This window comes from Bufo gargarizans, chromosome 1, assembly GCF_014858855.1.
Source record: "Bufo gargarizans isolate SCDJY-AF-19 chromosome 1, ASM1485885v1, whole genome shotgun sequence".
NCBI classification, from domain to species: Eukaryota; Metazoa; Chordata; class Amphibia; order Anura; family Bufonidae; genus Bufo; species Bufo gargarizans.
In genome coordinates, this window is record NC_058080.1 from 489,046,371 (window position 1) to 489,072,805 (window position 26,435).

General features: G+C 44.1%; 1 protein-coding gene across 1 annotated transcript in view; it reads left to right on the plus strand.

Moving 5' to 3' along the window:
- LOC122933040 (guanine nucleotide-binding protein subunit alpha-14) overlaps positions 1-26,435 on the plus strand; it is a 136,513-nt gene that overhangs the window by 42,734 nt on the left and 67,344 nt on the right. The window contains exon 2 of the mRNA XM_044287779.1: positions 19,765-19,949. Within this exon, the coding sequence (XP_044143714.1) occupies positions 19,765-19,949 (185 nt within the window). The remainder of the gene's footprint in view (positions 1-19,764; positions 19,950-26,435) is intronic.

Genomic DNA, 26,435 nt, shown 5'->3' on the forward strand with positions numbered 1-26,435 from the left:
GCTCAATTAATTGTTGGGTTAGTAGTTGGTTTGCAGATGACTGTACGGGTTGTATCCCATATCCTGATGCTCCAGTGGTGAGGTCTCCTGCGGTATGGTTTCTCATACAGCTTCAGTAACTCCAGGCATTTTGATTTGCCTGTGTGTGGGGAAATTCTGTAATGTGCCCATTTAGCAGTAGCAAGGACAACTTCATGTGAGTCGTAAAATATTACGGTATGGTAAATAAACCTTTTTGGGTAGTGCATCCAGCTACTGTTTTCTTTAGCTAGCTACTTGTGGACCTCTGGATGGCTTAAAACATCCGTCTGCTCTGCAGAATACTCTGCAGGAATGTTTTTAGAGTAGAGGAACAGGATGTCAGTGACAGCTGCCACAGAGATTGCCAGAGATGGTTTATTGCTGTCCCGATAGCTGTATACACGGCGCTCAATGAGTGCTCTGTAGGCAGCTCAGAAAGCGGCCATGACACATCCTTTTTTTCCTCATGGCAATTGTGTGATTGTTCTGGGTACCTGTAGGCGCCCGGGTCAGCTCTGCAGTTGACGTCAATGTTGCAGCTTGTTTTCCCCACCCCCAGTGGTTGTAAACTATATATCCCTCATATAAAAATGACCACAGGACTATAACAAAAAGAAAAACAAGCATTTTAATAGAAAAAAAACTTTGCAAATATTAAAAACAAATGATAGAAATACAAATGAAATTAAACTAAAACTGCATATATCTCACACAAAAAAAGTCTTGAACTGGCTTAGGGGACATTATAGAAAAAGTTCTAAATGAATTAAAAATCTATTGGGGGGGAGTTTATCATTAGGAGAATATTTGAAGCCAGTTTGGCAGTAGTCTGCGTTGGTGTACTTTGCTCCAAATGTATCAAATGGTGCCCATTGTTAAATGTGCCTAATCTGTAACCTAACAGTTTTGTCTAGAAATGCTATTCCAGTTTTCCACCCCACTGATAAATCCCCACACTGTTTCATAGCACGTCCAGTGTTGCCATATCCCCTTTCTCATTGTCTGAAAATACTATTCCTAACATCAGTCAGTATTTGTAAGCCAATACCAGAGTTGGAACCTTCAGAAAAAAAGTGTAATGGAAAGAATTATACCTCCTCTGGTTTTTGGACCCACTCCTGGCTTTGACTTACAAAATACTGATTAATTCTGACCAAATCCTGACCGTGTGAAAGTGTCCTTGGGGTGTGGCCAACAGTCGGTTTTCCTGATGCAGTTTTGGATTCCAAAATCAGGAGTGGAGCAGAAAAGAAGAGGAAGGAGAGAGGACTTTTCTTTAGGGTCCATTCACACGTCCAGGTGAACAGCCTGTCGGATCCGTACTGCCGCTCCGTCCCCATTGACTATAATGGGGACGGAGTTCCGGCGGCAGCACGGCATCACACGCCAAGAGGCAGCCGGACAATTATAGTCAATGGGGACGGAGTGACAGTCGCGGGGCACTTGTGAACTAGCGACAGGACGGATCCGACAGGCTGTTCACCCGCCGGAACAGCCTGCCTGAGTCCCCTGCTGCTACTGTGAAACTAGCCTTACAATAATTTTATAGTAATAATTAATTTAAGACGTCCCATATATTACAATATTGCAGTAATACCATGAGAGATTTTTTTCTGGTCTCTAAAAAGCTATGGCTTTCCTGCACAAAACCGCCTGCTGGATCTTGCAGGATCCAGTGTTGCCGAATTTTCTACTTTTATTGCTGGATCTCCATTAGACCAGGTCCAGCAGCAATCTGACTGCTTTACGGCATAAATTCAGGGTTTTGGCCGGCTGGAAACTGTTGCATTTGCATGGGATCTCCTTAACGGAGATGTGTGTTTTCAATGGGAATAGAACATGTTGCTGCCAATTATTGGGGGAGACCCTGAAGGCCTCCATACTTATTAGATGGTTGGATGTTCCTGTGGAAATCTAATTTTAGACATTCTTTTTGGTATTCAAATTCTGCATTAAAACAATAACAAATGAGACGGAAATTGTTAGCATTCTCTCTGCTTTGCTGATTGTAACGCTATAGACTCCTAGGAAATAATCTAGACTTACATCATTTTAATCATGATTTAAAATCTAAGGTTCAATTCTGTGAACATCACATGGTGCTTACTGAATTTACAGATTCTCAGAAGGACAAACAGAAACCAAAAGTACTGCAAAGTATTAATTAGAAAAAATAAATAAAGGTAATTTCTAGGATGTACCCAGGTTCCGTCTTCCAGTAAGCAATAGGACACATGCACTAAAGGATAGCGGAGAAAGGGGTATAGTATTTTAGAAAGCAACATTGGAAAGATATTCAGGTTATTTACGCTATAAAGTTGCTCAGGTTTTTCACTATCCAACATCAAATCACCTTGGCAAGTGATCTTCTTGAAAATAGCTGCCCATAAGAATGCATGATTTTTCACTCAAATACCTTTTGGCATTCAAACATACTTTTGAGGCAGTTTTTTAGGGCTTTAAAATCCATATGTTTGTACAAGATTATAATTATTTTTTTTTCTCTATATGGAAGTCTTTTGGAAAATGCCTGATGAAATGCCATAGCCAGAGAATACTGTAATAAATAAACTGACTCAAAAAAAGCACTGCAAGTGAAGAATAAGGCCTCTTTCAGACAGGCGTTGCAGGAAAATGTGCGGGTGTGTTGCGGGAACACGCGCGATTGCAAAACATTGTAATGCGTTTTGCACTCGCGTGAGAAAAATCGCGCGTGTTTGGTACCTAAACCCGAACTTCTTCACAGAAGTTCGGGCTTGGGATCGGTGTTCTGTAGATTGTATTATTTTCCCTTCTAACATGGTTATAAGGGAAAATAATAGCATTCTGAATACAGAATGCATAGTAAAATAGCGCTGGAGGGGTTAAATTTTAAAAAAAAAAAAATAATTTAACTCACCTTAGTCTAGTTGATCGCGCAGCCCGGCTTCTCGTCTGTCTCCTTTGCTGAACAGGACCGGCAACCGTGCGTGAAAATAGAACCGCATCCGCACATGCTTGCGATTTTCACGCAACCCCATTAATTTTTATGGGGCCTGCGTTACGTGAAAAACGCACAAAGAGAAGCATGCTGCGATTTTCACGCAACACACAAGTGATGCGTGAAAATCACCGCTCATGTGAACAGCCCCATAGAAATGAATGGGTCGGGATTCAGTGCAGGTGCAATGCGTTCAACTCGTGCATCGCATCCGCACGGAATACTCACCCGTGTGAAAAAGTATAAAAATTATTTCATACGAGCCAAATTCGAGACCATCTGCAGACAGATGTTGTTTTTTTTTTTTTTGTTTTTTTTGTGCCCCTTATCAGTACAGGGCTATCTGCAGAGTCAAAAGCCTTTTGGGTGATCTGTCATTTATTGGGCATAAAAACTCATTGGTGGCAGCACATCGCCCGGTGCAAACGGGGATCTGCTGCCGATAAGCAGTGAGGCTACTTTCACACTAGCGTTCGTCGGTCCGCTCATGAGCTCCGTTTGAAGGGGCTCACGAGCGGACCCGAACGCCTCCGTCCAGCCCTGATGCAGTCTGAATGGAGCGGATCCGCTCAGACTGTATCAGTCTGGCGGCGTTCAGCCTCCGCTCCGCTCGCCTCTGCACGGCCAGGCGGACAGCTGAACGCTGCTTGCAGCGTTCACCTGGCCGTGCGGAGGCGAGCGGATCCGTTCAGACTTACAATGTAAGTCAATGGGAACGGATCCTGCTTGAAGATGTCACCATATGGCTCAATCTTCAAGCGGATCCGTCCCCCATTGACTTTACATTGAAAGTCTGAACGGATCCGCTCAGGCTACTTTCACACTTAGAAATTTTTCTAAGTTATTAATGCAGACGGATCCGTACTGAACGGAGCCTCCGTCTGCATTAATATGATCGGATCCGTTCAGAACGGATCCGATCAAGCGCTAGTGTGAAAGTAGCCTGACTCTGTAAGGCAATGCAGAGGATGATTACAGGCTGTAAAAGCAGATGAACAAGCGGTTCATTCCTGATCCTACCCCTGAGTATCGAGTCATGGAAATGGCCCTTAGTGTTTGATAAACCAGATTTTCCTACTAGGCCTACAAACGTTTTCCGCTGAATGCGAGTCTGACATTTGTGGCATTGTATGCAAAAGCTCAGTGTTAGCCCAGAGGTTTTGACTAGATTTGCCTAATGAGAATACTTAAATGCTCTTGGTTTGTTTATGAAGAGAAGACTGATAGCGCTGCAAATTGTTAAATTGGAGCCTTCACCTGTCCGTACCGGAGATCTCATAATGGATTGTCAGCACGTTCAATAATAAAAAAAATATATACGGACACAGCCACACAATCGGGTTTCCTGAAGCCAAAACCTGTAGTGGATTGAAAGAAAGAGGCGAGGTTGTATCTGACCTTTTTATACTTTTTCTCCTTTTATGATCCACTCCTGATTGTGGCTTCAAGACTGCATCAGGTGCACTCCGTGGTGCAGATGTGGACCCATTGACTTGAATGGGTCCACTATCCCCAAAATATGGCCAAAGATAGAATGTCTTATCTTTTGCGGTGTTAAGGCACGGACCCAAAAGTCCACGGAAGCGCTTCACAGTGCTTCTGTGGCCTTCTGATCTGGCCTGGCCTATCTTTGGCCGTATTTTGCGGATCACGTAACCGTTTAAGTCGATGGGTCTGCACCACAGAGCGCACACGGCCAGTGCCCGTGTATTGCGAACCCTCTTTGTGGTCTGCAATATGAGCACAGAGCCCTGGACATGCATGACGTAAACGCATAGCACCTGCACTGAAACCTGACCCATTCATTTCAATGGGTCTGTGTACATGAGCGTTGTTCCCCCCCCCCCCCCCACGCAGCTCTGACCCATAGAAGTGAATGGGGCTCCATTGAAGAACACATTGCATCCGGATGCAGTGTGTAATGACCGGCAACACACACAGGGAGGAAAACAGGGAAAGCCCTGCACAAGGGAGAGGGAAAGGTGGTGACCCCTAACTCACCTTGCAGCTGGTACCTGCCTGCCCTGTCGTCCCTAGACGGGTTCCTCACCCGTGCGGCGATCACGTGCCTAAACCCTGGCTTTCCCTGAAATGAGCCCTAGATAATGAACGGGCCGGTGGGATCGCTAGTCCTCACCACTGCACTAAGAGGGAAACACCAGGGAGAGGACAGACAAACACAGACACAAACAAACACCCAGGTGGACGGCAACAATTGTCCACAAAGGTCAAACAGGGATCCGGAGGGTAGCGTTCTAAGGCAACACTCAGAGAACGCAGCAACACAGCTCCAGTGGGTCAGAATAGATGTCCAGGCAGGAAGCTCTATATCTGGCAACCAGAGAAGTGTGAGAGGGGAATATAAGGAGGATTGGGAGTGCTGGACAAGGAACAGCTGAGAGAAGGAGCTACGGATCCCTGAGTGAGCCAAAAGGGTTTGTAAAGCAAACCCAGAAAGCTACAATAAGGAAACTTCCCTATCTGACATAGAGCGTGCAGCCAACCGCTGCGACCTCCTGACCCCGGGTACAACGGAGTCAGGCGTGGCTCTTGACACCCTCGTGACAGTACCCCCCTCTCTACGAGGGGCCTCCGGACACTCAGGACCAGGTCTCTCAGGATGAGAGGCATGAAAAATCCGGACTAGCCTGTCGGCGTTTACCTCAGACGCAGGAACCCACATTCTTTCCTCGGGACCGTAACCTCTCCAGTGCACCAGATATTGGAGAGAGCGGCGGACCCGACGAGAATTAACAATTTTGGATATCTGAAATTCCAAACTACCATCCACGACAACAGGAGGGGGTGGCAGCGGTGACGGTTCTAGAGGTGGAACATATTTTTCAATTTTAGCATATAATTCATTCGTCCGTAGGACCTGTAGTACTTGTCTGACATGCTCCTCATGTGTTTTCAGATCAGACGAATAAATTAAGATATCATCTAGGTATATTACCACAAACCTGCCGATTAGATGACTAAAAATGTCATTAACGAAATGTTGAAAGACGGCAGGAGCATTGGTCAGGCCGAAAGGCATAACTAGATTTTCATAATGCCCCTCAGGGGTGTTAAAAGCTGTCTTCCACTCATCCCCCTCCTTGATACGAATCAGATTGTAGGCCCCCCTGAGATCGAGTTTGGAGAACCACCTAGCACCCGCAATCTGGTTAAACAGGTCAGGAATGAGAGGAAGAGGGTATGGGTCTCGGATGGTTATCCGATTTAATTCACGAAAATCTAGGCAAGGATGCAGGCCCCCATCTTTCTTTTTAACAAAGAAAAACCCTGCAGCCACGGGTGAAGAAGAGGGTCTGATGTGTCCCTTAGCCAAACTCTCGGAGATATAATCCTTCATGGCTTGTCTCTCTGGACCTGAAAGATTATATAACCTGGTCTTGGGTAATTTTGCGCCGGGAATGAGGTTAACCGGGCAATCATAAGGACGATGAGGTGGTAACTTCTGACAACCCTTTTCAGAAAAAACGTCCTCAAAGTCCGAAATAAATGTAGGAAGGGTAGTTATGGAGGCGACTAAGCAATTGCTATTTAAGCAATTTTCTCTGCACGGCTCACTCCACTCCAATATCTCCCTGGCCTGCCAATCCACCACTGGATTGTGCGCTACCAACCAGGGTAGGCCCAGCACCACCGGAGTGGGAAGCCCCTCCAGAACATAACATGAAAGCATCTCGTTATGGTGGTCCCCTACCCGAAGGTGTAAATTATGAACGATGTGGGTGAGGTTTCTCTGAGACAGAGGAGCAGAATCTATAGCAAATATGGGAATAGGTCTCTGTAACGTACAGAGAGACAAACCCATAGTGCGGGCAAAATGGGCATCTATCAAATTTACCCCTGCTCCACTGTCTAGAAAGAAAGAAACAGTCTCTGTCTTATCACCAAAAACAATAACCGCTGGCAACAAAAATTGCGATGTACGTATGGAGGAAACGTATACCCCCCGGCTGACATCCTCCACACAGCCTGGGGTTAGTAGTTTTCCGACGGTTTTTTTGTTTCTGAGGAAAGAAGGACAGACGTTAATGAAATGACCCCTCTCCCCACAAAAAAAACAACCCCCACGCCTACGGCGAACCTCAGGAGGACGGACCTGACGAGTAGTTCCTCCTAGCTGCATAGGCTCGTCTATGTCCGTACAGACTAACTGCTGCTTGGGAGGGGTTATCAATGGCTCCGGTTTTTTCAACCTGTCCCTAAGGCGTCTATCTATACGGATAGAAAGGGACATAACATCATCAAGGGAAAAGGGGGTCTCATACAATGCAAGCGCATCCTTAACCCTTTCGGATAACCCAGAGCAGAACTGACTCCTGAGAGCCGGGTCGTTCCATTGGGTATCCGTAGCCCACCTACGGAAGTCAGAGCAATACTCCTCTACCGGCCGCTCTCCTTGTAGGAGTCTCCGTAATTTTGATTCAGCCAGTGCGACTCGGTCAGGGTCGTCATATATGAGACCCAAGGCCCCGAAAAACTCATCCACTGACCGAAGAGCCTGGGAATCAGTAGGTAAAGAGAACGCCCAGGACTGCGGGTCCCCCTGCAGCAGGGAAATAACAACCCCCACCCGCTGTTCTTCATTACCAGAGGAGTAAGGGCGCAGTTTAAAGTATAGTTTACAGGCCTCACGGAACGTCAAAAACTTGTCCCTTCCCCCAGAAAATCTGTCAGGGAGAGGGACCTTGGGTTCCGCAACAACCTGGTTACCAGTAGCAACCGCTGGGCTTGCGGTCTGTTGTAATTGCTGCTGTTGCTGGAGGACCGACGCCTTCAATCCTGCCACCTCCAAAGACAGGCCATGAAATTGTTCGGACAGAGCAGCAATTGGATCCATACTGGATTCTAAGTAGGTAAAAAAAAATTATTATTTTTTTTTACCTACACAAAAATAAGGGCCAGATATAATGTAATGACCGGCAACACACACAGGGAGGAAAACAGGGAAAGCCCTGCACAAGGGAGAGGGAAAGGTGGTGACCCCTAACTCACCTTGCAGCTGGTACCTGCCTGCCCTGTCGTCCCTAGACGGGTTCCTCACCCGTGCGGCGATCACGTGCCTAAACCCTGGCTTTCCCTGAAATGAGCCCTAGATAATGAACGGGCCGGTGGGATCGCTAGTCCTCACCACTGCACTAAGAGGGAAACACCAGGGAGAGGACAGACAAACACAGACACAAACAAACACCCAGGTGGACGGCAACAATTGTCCACAAAGGTCAAACAGGGATCCGGAGGGTAGCGTTCTAAGGCAACACTCAGAGAACGCAGCAACACAGCTCCAGTGGGTCAGAATAGATGTCCAGGCAGGAAGCTCTATATCTGGCAACCAGAGAAGTGTGAGAGGGGAATATAAGGAGGATTGGGAGTGCTGGACAAGGAACAGCTGAGAGAAGGAGCTACGGATCCCTGAGTGAGCCAAAAGGGTTTGTAAAGCAAACCCAGAAAGCTACAATAAGGAAACTTCCCTATCTGACATAGAGCGTGCAGCCAACCGCTGCGACCTCCTGACCCCGGGTACAACGGAGTCAGGCGTGGCTCTTGACACCCTCGTGACACAGTGTGGGCGCAATGCGTTTTTCACTGATGGTTGCTACGAGATGTTTGTCAATTTTTTATTTATTTTTTCACGCGCGTAAAAAACGCATCAAAACGGATTGCACCCACGTGGAAAAAAAAAAACACTGAACGCAATTGCAGACAAAACTGACTGAACTTGTGAAATTGTGCGAGTTTCACTAAACGCATCATGACACAATCTGTATGGTTCATGTGAACGAGGCCTGAGGGTACAGCCACACATTCAATTTATCGTATGCAGTTTGGAAAGCCAAAATCGGGAGTGGATCATAAAAGAAGAATGGTATAAAGGGCAAATGTTTTTTTTATTTTTTCTTCTTTAATTATTCCTGGCTTTGGCTTCCAAGGTTGCATGCAGAAACCTGACCGTGTGGTCATACCCCAAGATGACATTCGCCACTGCTTCCAGTAGCGTCTGTTTGGACACCACACCATGAAAGGACACGTCCTCAAAACCCTGGCCTTATGAACTGCACCGTGGCCTCCCACTGAAAACGATGGAAGGTAGATTCTGCACGGTGCCATCGTTTTTTGATGTGGAATCTACGCCAATTGCTGCATTGAAAATACTCCTTGTGAATAGGGCCTAACATGATTCACTTCCAGACATTGCAGAGGGCAGTCCTATAGAAATGAATTCAGTGGTGGCAATGCATGGGCACCACCACTCAACCACACAAGGGGGCCGCCATTGATCATATTAACTATTGTCTATGGGAAAACTCCTTTTAACAATATATATGTGTAAATTAGCTTTTATCCTTTTATCCTGTGCCAGTCTGACAATCTAACGTGCATGGGGTGTGGACCTGCCTCCTCTCGCAATAGATGGCATGTTATCCGGAGCATTGAAACTGATAAGATTATATTATATCCATCTAATTGTGCATTTTGGCACGAGATGCCACTTGATATAATCGGCACTAGGCAAGTTCATTAAAGGACTAATTGGTATTAATGGATGATTTGTGATTTTTGTCCCTGCGTTGTATATTCTGTAGGTGACGGCAGTGAACCAGGGGGATGGTTGCAGACCGTCGCTGGTAAATGGCTCTGTCAGAGGCACGGTAGACTGCTGGCATCCACTGACACTCTGCAGGCGGAGTTGTAAAAGCGTCTATGGGAATAAATAAACCTCCCGTCAATATTAAAAGCTTCTGACAGATATGTCGGGGATATGGAAAAAAGTTGTTTATGGAATATAGATGTGCCTTGCCTGCTTCATTCTGACACCTTAATGGCCGCTATCTGCAGACCTACTGGAAAGGCTTTCCATGCTGGTGAACTGGGCTTTTATGCCTATGCATGTAAATTGAAGCCGATGCCAGCTTCATGCATTTGTTTTATCTAAATGTGAAGTCTTGAAGTAGTCTTTACGTGTTCTGTTTAGTCATTTGTGGAGAAGATTTTGAATTGCTTATCTGATTATTATTTTTTTTTAATTGGTGGCCCCTTAGTATTAGATTGGTTGGGGTCCAACTCTTCAAAGGAGACTTGGTGCCCATACAAGTGTCGCAGACTCTTCATTGCACAATGGCATACTTTTCATAGCAGGTGTGCTGCAATATCAACCACATTGAAGAGGCTATAGCATCAGCATGAGTGCCTTCATCTGAGTGGCAGGGGTACGGAGAGTCAGACCCCCACCAATCTAATATTGATGGGACTTCAATTGTAAAGAACTGACTAACTTCTTTAAATCTTATTTAGCCTGTGTGCCCATATGTGGCCCCAGAAATGTTTTGTAAGACTCAAGACTACCCATTCTAAAGTATCCAGGATTCAGTGAGACAGTCCTGAATTCCTGGCACAGTCCAGGAGTGGCGCATATTTGTCCATGTTTGTAAAAGATACATAGAGGTGAATTTATCAATCCCACGCGACCTTTTAAACGCCATTGCACCTCATCCCCGACAGTGCAGTAGAAGGGCATAAAAAGTGCTTGGCGTTAGGCCTCCTCAACTCATTTTTTTTTTTTTTGTAGCTTTTTATAATGAAAGAAAAAAGAACACAATTTAAGGGTACTTTCACACTTGCGGCAGGACGGATCCGACAGGCTGTTCACCATGTCGGATGCGTCCTGCGGCTATTTCGCCAGACCGCCTCTCCGTCCCCATTGACTATAATGGGGACGGGGGCGGAGCTCCGGCGCAGCACGGCAGTGCACAGCGAAAGGCCGCCGGACTAAAATTACTGCATGTCAGGCTTTTTAGTCTGGCGGCTTTCGCCGTGCTGCGCCAGAGCTCTGCCCCCGTCCCCATTATAGCCAATGGGGACAGAGCGGCGGTCCGGCGCCACGGCGAAATAGCCGCAGGACAGATCCGACATGGTGAACAGCCTGTCGGATCCGTCTTGCCGCAAGTGTGAAAGTACCCTAAAACTACAGTTTGTGTATAAAAAATAAAAATAAAAAATTCTAGCAGCACTTTTAGTGATGTTTCTGGTGGCATTTTAATTTTTTTTTTTTATTAATTTACACATTTCCTGGTGTTTTTACGAGTCCTAGAGCGAAACCTATAGGAAAATGCTAAAGAAAAAACTGCCTTTCCAGAGCATACTGTGTAATGACCCATTAAGCGCCATATTCCAAAACGCGTTGGGTGAGACTCATGAACCAAATGGCGGCAGGGTTCTAGCTCAATTTGCGCACACAATTTTAATTTATTGAAAGGTAACCAAACCTTTTGTTTAAAAAAACATACAAAACATTAAGGGGAGGAATCCCTGCACTGAGCAGTCTACTTCTGCTCGGGTTTTCAGGCATTTGGTGTACGGATCCCATACATTCTATGGATCCATACTTCACATGAGCAAAAAGCCAAGCACAGGCGATGAAATTTGCTCTTCTTTTTTTTTTTTTTTTTTTTTTTTTTTTTTTTTTTTTTTATATAATACAATGGTACCCTTAAGTAAATGGTGTGTGTGTGTATATATATGTGTGTGTGTGTGTGTGTATATATATATATATATATATGTATATATGTATGTATGTATATTTTTTTACTAGTTCATGAGTTCACAGAAGCATACATATAAAAATAATTTTTATTGATATATAGATATAAAAAAAGGCATAAATGTAATTCGGAATTCAAAATTTACAAAAATAATAATTTGTCCCTAAACAGGCCATTACCCATATCTACAATCGTGGTTGTCTTTGCAGTCACGGGCCCATGGTATACGGACAGGAAACTGCCAGTATAGCTGAACAACAACAAAAATCTACAGCTAACCAGTGTGACAAACTTGGAATTTGACAAATACAGAAATATGTAATAAAAAAAATAATGATAAAACCAAGAACATATTAGACAAATCGGTTCTCAAGTTAGTGATCTCCTACAAAAGAGACGTGGACTGTCTAAAAGGGGGTGAGATTTGCAACAACATACACCCAATTTTTGTTGCAAAAGTCTGCCATAACAGGTGTTTTAAGCTTGGACTAGACCGTTTTAAAGGCCGGGCTAGATAGGGTGGCAGGCCGCATGTGCCCAAGGCACGCCAACATGCTTTTACTGCAAGATTACTGTTTATTGGTTGGATGTGTCTTGGACACGTTGCCAGCAGCCCTGTATGGCCATACCCTAAAGGTGCACCAGATTTATTATCCAGCGTGACTCGCTGTGGTAAATCCTGCGCAGTTTTAGACTGTCTAGTCTAAGTTAACCCCTTAGTGACCATGCACATTTTTTTTAAATTCTCATTCCAAGAGCTATACCTTTTTTTTTTTTTTTTTTTTTTTTTTTTTTTTTTTTTTGTATTTCATCAATGTATCTTATTTTTGGCAGGACAAGTTATAGTTTTGAATGCACCATTTTGGGTACATGTAATGATTGATTAAAGCCAGCTCTTTAGCTAAACCCCCCTTTTGTTTACATCAGTAAAAAGTCGTATTAGTGGTCACTAAGGGGTTAATACTGTTTAAGTATTTAACAGGATTACTAAATCGGCCTCCTATTGTACTTGTTTTATGTTTCACTGTTAAAAATTACATGAAAAAAAAATTGAATTTTTCTGCAAATAGGACGACTGTGTGAGGTCCAGTAAAAACGTTCTGTGTGATGGACACATTTCCTGGAGCAAGCACGGTTCATCAGACCCATACTCGCAGCATAAGGCCTCATGCACACGACCGTTGTTTTATTCCGTGTCCGTTGTTCCGTTTTTCGTGATTTTCTGCGGACACAGTTTGTCATCCGCGCCCTTGATCTGTGTTTCCAGTCCATCAAAAAATATAACCTGTCCTATTATTTTCGCGGAAAAAAAGGTTCGCGGACCCATTCAAGTCAACAGGACCACTAAAAAACACTGAGGCACACAAGATTGTAGTCCGCTTTTTTTTTTCCTATCATTTGCATGGCAAACCTGTGTTTTAGATTTTTTTTTATGTCTGGCGATCCTCCAAAAATAAAGGAAGACACACTGAAACGGAACAACAGAACCCCATTTTGCGGAACGGAACACAACGGTCGTGTGCATGAGGCCTAATAGTGATTTATGATGCAATGAGTTCCTGTACTGTATTTCTATCATGTGAGTACAGTGCAGTAGCCCAGCAGTCAGGTAGGAAATCACTATGATGCTGTGAGTGTGGCTCAAATGAGCGTGGCCCGTTTTTCTCCGACTCTACGAACACCAACCTTATAGAGAACAGTTTGCCATATACCTATATACACTGCTGCAGTAGTAACGGTTAGGGTACTTTCACACTAGCGTTAGAAGAATCCGGCAGGCAGTTCCGTTGCCTCCAGTGGAGCTGTATCCTTAGTCGGTGCAATGTGGATGGTACAGCTGTTTGGGTAATTGTGTGGTGGGCACAGTGGCATGGGTTAACAGGTTACTTTGTCAGCTCTGTTTAGCTTTCATTACTGTTTGGTCAGTGAAGCGAGGAATCCATGCAAGGTGTCACCACTGTGTAGGTACTAGGTGTGGCATCACTGTGAACACAGTCTGCTGCGAGCCCTAGGGTCAGAACAGTTCAGCAGTGGCATCCATACCCGTATCCATACCAGTAGATCTAGATTTGACTTGTAGATGTCAGGGCTGGAGTAGACCACTTTTATACTTGTATTTAACAAGAAATACATTTCGGCCTATAGTCCACAATTGTTAAAGCCATGTTGAAGGCAATGTGTCATCAGAAGATGACCTATTGTTTAAATCGAGCCTTAATAATAGGTACCACTTGGAACCGAAACCAAGTTCAGTAAAAGGTTTTTATCAGTAGAAATTAATTTATGAAGTTATTACCCCAAGTTTTGCGAGAATTCGGGAAGTAATAACTTCGGCTCATCAGAGCCAATACATTCTAATACTGTAAAGAGCTTAGCAAACTGAGCCTCTAGGTCTAGGAGCAGGTGCAACACCGCCCCCCCCCCCCCCCCCCCCCCCGATGCTGCAGGAATCATTTTTTGAAATGTCCTCGGCTGCCCCACTGTGATCCCCAGAAGTTTTGGCACCATGTGTGTTAATGCAGAGCATCGATACAGAGAGGAGGAGACATCAGCGTTTCTCAGTGGGGGTCTCCTTCTCCCCGTCCAATTACAGCAGGGAGGAGAGTTGTTCTCGTGAGCTTTACTAAACCAAGTTGTCTTCTTCCTGGCTTCGAAGCTGTCTACCGCAATTGGACAGCATCACAGCCAGGGCGAAGGAGACATGTGCTGAGTTTTAAAGTGCATGTAAAAAAAAACTCAACAGTTTGCAGCATTTTTATGTTGTCTTTTACATGTGTTTTAGTGGCATTTTTAAATTTGCATTATTTTGTTTTTTTCTTAGTTTCGGTTATTAATGTAGGAAAACGCATGGAAAAAAAATCCACTCCATGCCACACCCTGGATGTAGACCTATAGGACAAACTGTTGTCTCGTTTGTGAAGTAGCATGGCTGCATTGTAATTTGACACTTCTCTATTGCTGGGTTCACATCATGTTTTTCCCATCCACTTAACGTATACAAAAAAAACATTATGTTAAATGGATGCCGTAGCTCAGACTGATGCCGTACAGTTGCATCTGTTCACCACAGAGTTTCATTGTTGTTGTTTTTTTTTTTGTTTTTTTCCAGACAGTGGACATGGTGTGCTGCGTTTTTGTATCTTTTTTTTCTTCTAATGTATACGTCAAATGGGGGCTTAAAACGTGAGCTGAACCGACCCTATAAGCTAATCAAACATGAAAAGAGACTGTGGGACAAAGCTGTACCTGAGTTCACAGCTGTCATTCCATAGGGGACTGAAATACTTGGTTACAAGATGGGAAGTAAATACGAACACAGTATTGTTGCTGCATGGACCGGTTCACTGGCATGTGGCATCCAGATACACATTTGCTTGTATTTTTGTATTTGTTGAAGGGATTTTTCAGTATTTTTGATATCGATGGCCTATCGTACAGCAGAGATTACACCCCGCACCCTAGCATCCTCTACACACAGGACAGAGCAATATAGTTCCAGTGTCTACTACCCATACAGGGTGTCGGACCCCCATCAATCGATAGGTCATCAAAATACAAAAAAGAGGACCCGTCGCCATGAAGTGCAGTCTGCAGCCAGCATCTTATAGAGCAGGAGCTGTTATAGTTTTTAGGGAAAAGATTACGGTAGATAAAACTTGTAATTTGTACATTTAAATCTCTGCTCTTTCTGATTTCAGTAGTACAAGAGGGAGGTGTTATCAGTGATGGCATTCTCTGTGTAAGTGTGTACGTATACATAGCTGTCAGTCACTGATAGCACCTCCCCTGTAAAGCGATCAGTGATGGATGGCATTCTCTGTGTAAGTGTGTATACATACATAGCTGTCAGTCACTGATGGTTGTACATGGGAGATCAGTGATTGATAGTATTCTCTGTATAAGGGCTTATTCACGCGACCGTGCCACGTTTGGCGGTCCGCAAAACACAGATGCCGCCCGTGTGCCTTCCGCAATTTGTGAAACTGAGCAGGAGGCCCATTATAGAAATTCCTAATAGGACATGCCTCATAATTTTTGCGGTGCCACAGAATGGAGCAACTGATGCGGACAGCACACGGAGTGCTGTCCGCATCTTTTGCGGCCCCATTGAAGTGAATTGGTCTGCACCCGAGCCGCAAAAGATGCGGCTCGGATGCGGACCAAAACCACGGTCGTGTGAACAAGCCCTAAGTGTCTATACATACATAGCTGTCAGGCTCCCTTTTTTATGCGTAACAGGAAAGTAACCTGCCGGTCATGGTATGGAAGCCTGCTGGTGCACGCTATGAGGTTTGGTATGTCTGTTCTATAATGGTACTGAATCAGCAGGCCTTGAAGTACACTATGTGGCCCTCGGTGAGGGCCGCGTGGTGCAGCTGACAGGTTCCCTATACGTTCTCGTTTTGGCTGGATATTATGAGGCTAGTATCCCTTTAAGAAAACAACCTGTTTCAACTTTCAGTACTGTTGTTGATGACACTTTTAAAGTATTTGTTTTGTGCGCTGTACGTTTCTGGATGGTTTGGATTTATTGGAGATGTGAGAATTGGCTATGTGTACGTTGCTCTGGGATCCAGTCGGTGCAGCTATAGAAGATATCTTGGTTGACAAGGAACCAGAAGTTCTGGTGGTTTAACTCTATGTATTGTATCGAGCTCTTGTAACCCACGAGGTAAGTAGACTAGAGCATTCATTACCCCATGAAAACAAACATTCTGCGGTGGGAAGGATAGCAAGCAATGGCTGCACATATAAACCACAAAGCCTTAAAAAAAAAGTCAGTCAACAGAAATGGAACTACATTTGTATTTTGCTTCTTTCTTTACCGACGCTGTATCAGTTCTTAGCCCGTTTCAAGTGGTTCTTCAATTTTTTTTCATATTTAAATGTAACCCAGTCCTGTCTGCAGTCAGCATGATGTATGTAGAGAGACAAATTGGCTCACCTTCACTAATATAGTCTAAAATAGGGGTACACAATATTTTTTGGTCTGGGAAGCCAAGTTCTGTTTCAAGGAACCACAAAAGAAAAAAAAAAAAAGAAAATCAATCGGTGCTCGTTTACATTGGCCTATTGCACAGGCCTATGCAAATAGAATGTGGTCATTCGTTCGCAGTCGTTCCTCCCTCGTTCCATTCTATTAATTGTCGGCAGCACATCCTTGATTACACCTCGAGATGTGCTGCCGATAATCGTGTATCTTTCATCCTGATCAAAGGTGCCCATAAGCCAACAACAAACACTTGCTGGTAAATTGGTTGATCGGCTACATCAGGCATGCTCAACCCGCGGCCCTCCAGCTGTTGCAAAACTACAACTCCCAACATTCCCAAACAGCCTACAGCAGGGCATTGTGGGAGTTGTAGTTTTACAACAGCTGGAGCGCTGCAGGTTGAGTATGCCTGGGCTTCATGATTATACAGGCTAGTTGTCAGGAATGTTCCTATGAACACTTGTTCATTGTAATTGGCCCAAAAATCATGGGCCCCATTCACATGACCATTTCCGATTTGTGGCTAATTATAGGACATGTTCTATTTTTATGTGGAACGGACATACGGATGCAGACAGCATATGGTGTGCTGTCCCTGTTATTTGTGACCCACCCCAGTGAAATGAATCGGTCTGCATCCGCTCCACAAAAAGTGCAGCTTGGATGCGGATGAAAAAATATGGTCGTGTGAATGGGAGACTAATAGGGTCCTAAGTGGTGACATTTCCTTCCCTGCTATCCTGCCTCCTAGTCATACAATGAGTGTTTTCCTTCACTTTCCAGCAGGCTGTCTCTGTTCTATATTACTAGCAGAATAACCCGGCTTCACACGGGTATATTTTGCCTATTTCATTTAATCTTTGTGTGTGATTTAAAAGATATCCAGTGACCTCCACAGTGCCCCACCCCCTTAACGGTGACCTCCACAGTTCGCCACCCCCTTTTAAATGACCCCAACAACACTCCGCCCCTTAACAATGCCCTCCACAGCGGCCTGCCTCCTTAACTGTGATCTCTACAGTGGCCCATCCCCTTAACTGTGATCTCTACAGTGGCCCATCCCCTTAACTGTGATCTCTACAGTGGCCCATCCCCTTAACTGTGATCTCTACAGTGGCCCATCCCCTTAACTGTGATCTCTACAGTGGCCCATCCCCTTAACTGTGATCTCTACAGTGGCCCGTCCCCTTAACTGTGATCTCTACAGTGGCCCGTCCCCTTAGCTGTGATCTCTACAGTGGCCCATCCCCTTAGCTGTGATCTCTACAGTGGCCCATCCCCTTAGCTGTGATCTCTACAGTGGCCCGTCCCCTTAACTGTGATCTCTACAGTGGCCCGTCCCCTTAACTGTGATCTCTACAGTGGCCCATCCCCTTAACTGTGACCTCCACATCGGCCCCGCCCCTTAACTGTGATCTCTACAGTGGCCCATCCCCTTAACTGTGACCTCCACAACACCCCGCCCTCTAAATGTGACCTATAGCAGTGAGGAATGACTGGGTTTTTATGGAAAACCTGATGTAAAACTGTGTACATGTCAAGACTAAAGGACCTGCAAGCAATAAGGGCCATGTGACAGTGTGTATGGCAGGATATGAGTGAAAGACCTGCGAGCTTCTATTGTCTAATATGGGCCATGTGATTGTGCCATATTTGCATTTTTTAGAATTATTTCAATAACCGTATATCTTAGAGAGCTGAGACCGGGTCTAAAACCTTCCTGGACATGTACCTATGTGCCAACTTTGGTGCAGATCAGCCCAGTCATTTGGCCGTGCATACACAAGACAAACCCTTAGTAGTGGTTAGGGAAAGTGTTTGGAGGTTAACCCTTTAATGACCTTTCTTTTTTTTTTTTTGGGGTGATTTAGTGCATGTGGTTGTTTAATGTACTTCCACAAATGTTTATTTTTTTATTCTCAGACCAGTTAGGCCTCTTTCACACAGGCGTTGCGGATGAGGGCCAGATAGGATGCGGGTGCGTTCAGGGAATATCCTTGCGTTCTTCAATTTTTTTTCCGCGCGAGTGCAATGCGTTTTGCACGCGCGTGATAAAAAACTGAATGTTTGGTACCCAGACCCAAACCCAGACTTCTTCACTGTAGTTCGGGTTTGGGTTCGGTGTTCTGTGGATTTTATTATTTTCCATTATAACATGGTTATAATGGAAAATAATACCATTCTTTAATACAGAATGCTAAGTATAATGTCAATTGAGGGTTAAAAAATAATAAAAACATTACTCACCCCATCCACTTGATCGCACAGCCGGATCCTCCTCTTTGTTCCTCCTGAAAGACCTTCGTTGACGTCATCGCGCTCACTACGTGGTGACCACGATGACGTCATCAAAGGTCCTTTTGCAGGTCCTTCAAGAAGAACAAAGCGGAGGATCCTGGCTGCGTGATCAAGTGGATGGGGTGAGTAATGTTATTTTTTAACCCTCAATTGACATTTGACTTTGCATTCTGTATTAAAGAGTGGTGGTATTTTCCATTATAACCATGTTATGATGGAAAATAATAAAGTAAATGGGGTCCCAGGTCGCTCATCCCTCATCTCCTTAGCAACCATCCGTGAAAATCGCATCCGCACTTGCTTGCGGATGCTATGCGATTTTTACATCGTTCCATTAATTTCTATGGGGCCTGCATGATGCGTGAAAAACATCGCTCCTGTACACAGCCCCATTGAAATTAATGGGTCAGGATTCAGTGTGGGTGCAATGTTTTCACCTCACACATTGCACCCGCGTGGAATACTCACCCGTGTGAAAGGGGCCTTAGAAAGATACATGATATAAACTGTGGTGAAGGTAATCTTCTTACAGGTGACTGTATTTGTAAGTTATAACCTCCCTTCTGATCCTTAGCTGTGTCATGTGACCATACACTGCATAACTGAAACCAAACTGATCCGTTATGCAGCCCATAGACTTCTATTATGACGGAACGCCTCTTAAAGGCATTCCATCATAGAATTTCGTTATGGCCCGTGGTAATGGAATCCATATCAGAATTGTAATAATACCCGAACTTGTAAAACACAAGTTCGCTCATCCCTATTCCAGACTTTTTTTTCGCCTTTTGAACCATTTTAACCTGTGGACATTACCTGAGGAAAAATAAAAATGGCATGCTGTTCTTGTATATGGAAAATAGAAAAATTGCAAAAGAAATTGACCATCTAATAAACCTTCTGTTTGATACCCTCAGGCACTGGTGAGAGTGGGAAAAGCACCTTTATTAAGCAGATGAGAATTATTCACGGCTCTGGTTACACAGATGAAGATCGACGAGGATTCACAAAGCTGGTTTATCAAAACATATTTACTGCCATGCAATCTATGATCCGAGCAATGGACACCCTAAGGATACAGTACTCTTCCGAGCAAAACATGGTAAGTTCCTGCATCGGCTCTCCAGGAAGTTTTTAACTAAAGACAAAAGAATATGGCATGTCTTGTTCTGTATCTTACTAAAAAAATGTGGTCTTAAGACTGGCCTTTCTTACATCGGTTTTAATTTTAAAACACAAATCCTCATTCATACATCAGTGTTTTGGTCAGTGATTACCATCAGTGATTGAGCCAAAACCAGGATTGGAGCCTCCACATACATAAGGTTTTGGCTCAAAATCACTGACCAAACACTTACTGTGTGAATGAGGCCTTAGGGGACCTCTTAATAATGTTGCATCTTGGGAGGTCCATGTACCAGATACTGATTTCAATCGTAATTCGTGTCTGTAATATATGTCAGGCACCTCTGCAAAATCTGCAGCGTATTTCTCTGCAGAAACCGCAACAGTTTCCCGGTTTAGCTAAACTGCAAGTGAACACTTGACGCGGGTTCCAGCGGAGTACATCCAGACACTGCACCAAGAAAGGACATTTTATTTTAAAGCTGTTGTCCACCTTTAGCTGTCAACCCCAGCCTGTTGTACTTGTTGGGAAAAAAAGTTTTTGCCTGTTCTCCGTCGCTCCCTTCCTGGCATAGACTATAATAAATGTGCCAGGCAGGCAGTGCCTGGCCCAGCACCAGTCACTCCCTGCCCACTCTGCCCTCTTTTTGGAAATATGCTGAGCAGGGTGCCAAACCCCTAAAAATTTGTAAAATGTTGCTAAAGCAGGACAAGCACCAAACTTGGTGACTTTTAATGCCTAGGTATGTAAATTAGTTTTAGCCCTTCTGGAAGAGGGCTAATATGTACCATCCAAACCAGAGACTCTTCCAAAAGGAAGAGACACTCATCAGTAAACTTCTGTTTTGGGGGTTCTTTCTCCACATTAGTACATAGCTGGAACCTGGCTGGATGAGATGCCTTTGGCTCAGCTCTAGGAGATACAGGTTCTCAGTGAAGAGATGCAACAGTCTGTGGAGACTTACTGACATTTCTCAATAGGAATAAACTGTCTTCTAGCAGCAAGAAAACTCAAACATCATACCAGTGAAACCAGAGTCTCCTCCAAAGGGAAAAGACAGTGTACTGATGAGAAACCCCTGGACAGCCAGCTACAGTTGGGTGTCTTACTTTGAGGAGCCTTGAGTTTGACTGGTATGAAGTAGCTTTCTTCCTGCTGAAGGAGAACTAATTTGCATACCTTTGACTCATGAAGTATTGATGGCAAGTCTCCATGGACTGCTAGGAGAACCAATAACCCCCCAACACACACACACACACCAATAACCCCCCAACACACACATATTTCCTGTGTAAATTACACCATGCAACAACCAAAAAAACTTCTCGTCTTCAGTTTAAAAGTCTTACTTGAACAAGTTCCAGTACTGTTAAAAGTGCTTCAGGCCTCTGCTTTTGCGAACGGTCATATTTTACCGTTTGAAAAAACCAGCAGTAGTCCCCCATCATGTTGGGATTCCAGCAGCCTTGATACCAGTTCCCCATTGTAGAAATATCTTTATGGAACCGCTCTCTGTGTTGTTCACTTACGCGTCACAAATTGGGTGGGAAAAAGTCAAGATGGGAATGTAAGAAATGCACTTTTCAATGACATTCGGCAGCCAAGTTGTTCATATGCTGTAAGCATGTTGTCTACTAATTCAGCATAGTTTGCAGCTCGTCTGTTCCCAAGGAAATTCTGCACTACAAGCACAAATGCATCCCAAGCTGCAAGACGCACTCGCTTTGTCAGATTCTTGCGTTGATCATAAGTAGTGTATTTGCCACATATGTAGAAGAAAATGTCTGTATCGGTAACACATTTGCGTTTATCCATCTTAAGTTTCAAAACTGATAGCACTATAACAGATCACTTTATCAAAATCTGTCCAGCTTGCCTTATATACTTACTGCTGACATCAGCCTGAGTGCGTCCGAACAGGTCTGGACATGTCCATTGGAATATCTCCAAAATAATGCATTAATATTATAACTGAATAGGCTTTGCATGTACTTAACCCTTTAAGGACCTCCGCCATACATGTACGGAGGAAGTCCGGTCCCCAAACATGGAACCCGCTTGCACGTGCACCGGGCGCCATAGCTGCTGGGCTTCTGCTATTTTAAAATAGCAGAGACCCGCGGCACATGTATGCGATCAGCCATAAGGCTGATCGCATACATTTTCCCTTTCAGATGCCATGGTCAAATGTGACCACGGCATCTGCGCAGTCCGGAAGCTGAAGTCGCGCATTTCTGCTCAAGTTCAAATTACCCCCCTTTCCTTTAAAATAAAAATACTTAATAAAAAAATAAACATCATGGCCATGCTATTAAAATATAACTATATTAATGGCATACAACAAATGGCATAACAGGGGGGAAAAAACAAAAAAAAAAACCAATTTGCCATTTTTTTGTCACTTCAACTACCCAATAATTTTTTTTTATAAAAAGTGATCAAAAAGTCACACACACTTCAAATTGGTATCACTGAAAAGAACAGATTGTCTCGGAAAAAATGAGCCCTCACACAGCCCCGTACACATAACTACAAAAAAAGTTATAGGGGTCGGAATATGGTTATAAAAATAAAAAATTTCCCTCAAAGGTTTTTATTTTTTATTTTTTTTTCAGTATTAAAACGCAAGAAAAATTATACAAGTGTGGTATCGTTGTAAGGGCCGTTTCACACGAGCGGATGCCGTGCGTGGCATCCGCTCCGTGAAAGAGTGCCAAGACCCACTGCAGAGGCACGGAGCAGTAACATGACTGTTAATGCTCCGTGCCTCTCTGTGACCTCTTTATCTCACTGTGATTTCGTAGTAAAGAGATCACAGAGATCCGTGCCTCTGCAGTCTGCATCGGGTCTTGGCACTCTTTCACGGAGCGGATGCCACGCACGGCATCCGCTCGTGTGAAACGGCCCTAACCGTACTGACCTGGAGAATGAAGATAACAGGTCAATTTTACCGCATAGTGTACAGTGTAAAAAAAAATATAAAAACCTTTATCAGAATGGCATTTTTTCCCAATTTTACCCCATTTGGATTTTTTTTCCACTGCTTCCTACTACATGGCATGCAACCATAAATGGTGCCATTAGAAAGTGCAACTTGTCCTGCAAAAAATAAGCCCTCATAAGGCTATGTGAATGTAAAAATAAAAAAGTTAGGACTATGGGAAGGCGGGGAGTTAAAAAACGAAAACGCAAAAATGGAAAATCCCAGGGTCCTTAAGGGGTTAAAATCTAGACGTGTCAGGCAAATTCTGAGTTCATATTTGGAATCGGCGTGCTCATTTTAGTTTAAATCACATGTTTTTCTCTCAGTAGCAAAATCATTGTTGCGCGGTGTTATTTAACGGACTACCAAGCTTCATTTTTGGTGGTTTTACACGTGGCGTTTTTTAGAGCAAAACAGCACAAACAGTTTTTTGGCAGTTTTTCATGCAGCTTTTTTAGCCAAGCCAGAGGCAGATTCAAATGGAATGAGAAGTATAATTGAAGGATTTATACTTTTCCTCCTTGCTGGATACAATCCTGGCTTTGGCTGAAAAAAACTGAATTTTTTTATTTTTTTTTAATACTGTGTGTGAAACCAGCCTTTCGGACTGTATTTGATGCCTCTCTTGTGCTGCACTGCAGATTTATTCTGGTCCATTCACACGTCCTCAAAATGGGTCTGCATCCGTTCCGCAATTTTGCAGAACGGGTGCAGACCCATTTATTTTCAATGGGGCCGGAATGTGATGTCCACATTTGCGGATCCGCACTTCCGCTTCAGTTTCTGCGAAAAAATAGAACATGTCCTATTCTTGTCCGCAATTGCAGACAAGATTAGGCATTGTCTATCATAGTGCTGGCGATGTGCGGTCTGCAAATTGCGGAATGCACATTGCCAGTGTTTGTGTTTTGCGGATCCGGACATGTGAATGGACCCTTATTGATCTGTGATGAGGCTTTTCAGTGTATTTGATGCTGTGAGAAATGCTTCATGTCATTCACAGTGCACCATTTTTCATTGGTCTCCATTCATTGGATCTACAGCAGTGTAAATGGTCCGTATTGCTTCTGCCTACAGGTTTTGTGGATTTTGTAGAATGCTTTTAAAAGTATCATAGACGGGGGGTACTCAAATGGACAAAGAAAGGGATCCCCAAAATACCAATAGTACTGCTACTCAGAAACCTTAAAATAGGAGGTGTAAAAGATGGAGGACATGTAGGAATTATGTCCTAAATGTAGTCCTAAGAGTTATGTATCTAGCCTTTAACCCTGCAGAGACCAGCCTATTTTGGGCCTTAATTGCCAACTTTTTTTTTTTTTTTTTTTTTTTTTTTTTTTTTCTCTTCTTCTTTTGAATTATTTTTCAGCACTTTTTAATGTTTAGATAATTTTTGGGAGGAGCAAAAAAGCTCCCATCAATTCTGAATTTTTTTTTTTTTTTTTTTACATTGACAGGTAGCCTATTAAGCCTTTCCAAAGAGCTAGAAACCATAGCTTGTCCTCTGGTTGCCATTTTAACCCATTGGCAAGCCGCGACAATCCGCGATGGCATATAAACTACACAGGTGTCAAGCACCTGCTACACCCAGCATGGGTTAGGCTATAAAGTATGATGCTGTGAGGGTGTAGGCTGTTAAGTATAATGCTGTGGGGCTACGTACTGTACTCACGTGATTAGACTCTCTATCAGAAAGAACCTGACTGTATCATACACCACTATGATCCCATCCAGGAGATTTCTCAGTTCTGTTAGTTCTGCTGATCACTTGAGTCTAGATTTGTGGAGATAATCTGGTCCATATTGTGTCCTTTTAGAGTTTTCTACACCGCAGCCCTGTTCAGAACAGAATTTGATCCATTTTTATGCAATTATTGCTGCAGATTTTAGGGCATTTCCGTGAGTGCACATGGTTTTAGACCTTGTAGTTTGACTTTCTACAATCCTGTTCTTTTCAGTATCGGACCTAGTCGACGGGCTGTGAACACATACGCCCATAGCATCATACTTTATCTTAGTTACTCATGTGCAGTTCTGGGGGGGGGGGTCACACTGTGAGTTTTTAAAAAAAATGAAAATGTTGGTCCAAAAACAATTGAAAATGATCATTTTATGGCTGTTTACACTAGTAGTATGTAAAGGTCTTTTTCTACGTAATCTTTTCTCACATCTCATCAATGTCGGTTTTCACGTGAACACTTATCCTCCGTACCTGTGTCACGTTTCAGTATGAGGTGCCCAGTGAGGTGTAGCCATTTTCGAGAAGGTTTAATAGTATCTGCTATGTATCTGTTTCATTTTTGCATGAGAGCATAATCCTGATTTCAGCTCTGCGCTTTATTTGCTTAGCAGAGAGGTAACAGGCAGCACTAGAGGATGATGTTGTGACAGGTACCACCTGTCATTTCTCCTGCCTGCCTGTGGACTCCTACTGCATGTCTTGATCCGTGTGCACACTCGGGATGATCACTGGGTGAAAGGTGTTCTTTGCAGTTTGTTGAACCATTTTGGATCCTCACATCCATAGCAAGGGTAGCTTGGTGTATAGTTTAGTGGAAAGATTCAGTATAAATTGTAATTTTATGCATTTAACAGTCTGCTATTTTTATGTTTAGTAGTCATGTAGGTGGCCATCCTGATGGCCTTCCTTGTATGCATAGTCTTGCAGTCTTAGGCTACTTTCACACTAGCGTTCGGGCGGATCCGTTCTGAACGGATCCGCTCATAATAATGCAGACGGAGGCTCCGTTCAGAACGGATCCGTCTGCATTATATTAGCTAAAAAAAGCTAAGTGTGAAAATAGCCTCGGACGGATCCGTCCAGACTTTCAATGTAAAGTCACTGGGGGACGGATCCGCCTGAAGATTGAGCCACAGGGTGACATCTTCAAACGGATCCGTCCCCATTGACTTACATTGTAAGTCTGGGCGGATCCGCACGCCTCCGCACGGCCAGGCGGACACCCGAACGCTGCAAGCAGCGTTCAGCTGTCCGCCTGTCCGTGCGGAGGCGAGCGGAGCGGAGGCTGAACGCCGCCAGACTGATGCAGTCTGAGCGGATCCGCTCCATTCAGACTGCATCAGGGCTGGACGGCTGCGTTCGGGTCCGCTCGTGAGCCCCTTCAAACGGAGCTCACGAACGGACCAGCGAACGCTAGTGTGAAAGCAGCCTAAGTGAGCAGCCACTAAGTGACGCTGCCCACATGACTTCGAAGCAAAAAAAAAGCTGAGATCTAAATGTATAAATTACATTTTACATCACATAAAGGGGTTGTCCCACAAATAATATTCTACAGTTTTCGAACCAGATTCTGAATACTTTTTGTAATTTCAAGTAATTAAGGGTCCATTCACACGTCCGCAAGTGTTTTGTGGTCCGCAAATTGCGGATCCGCAAAACACAGGCACTGGCGGACCGCACATGCCAGGCACTTTAAATAGAAATGCCTTTTCTTGTCCGTGTCTGCGGACAAGAATAG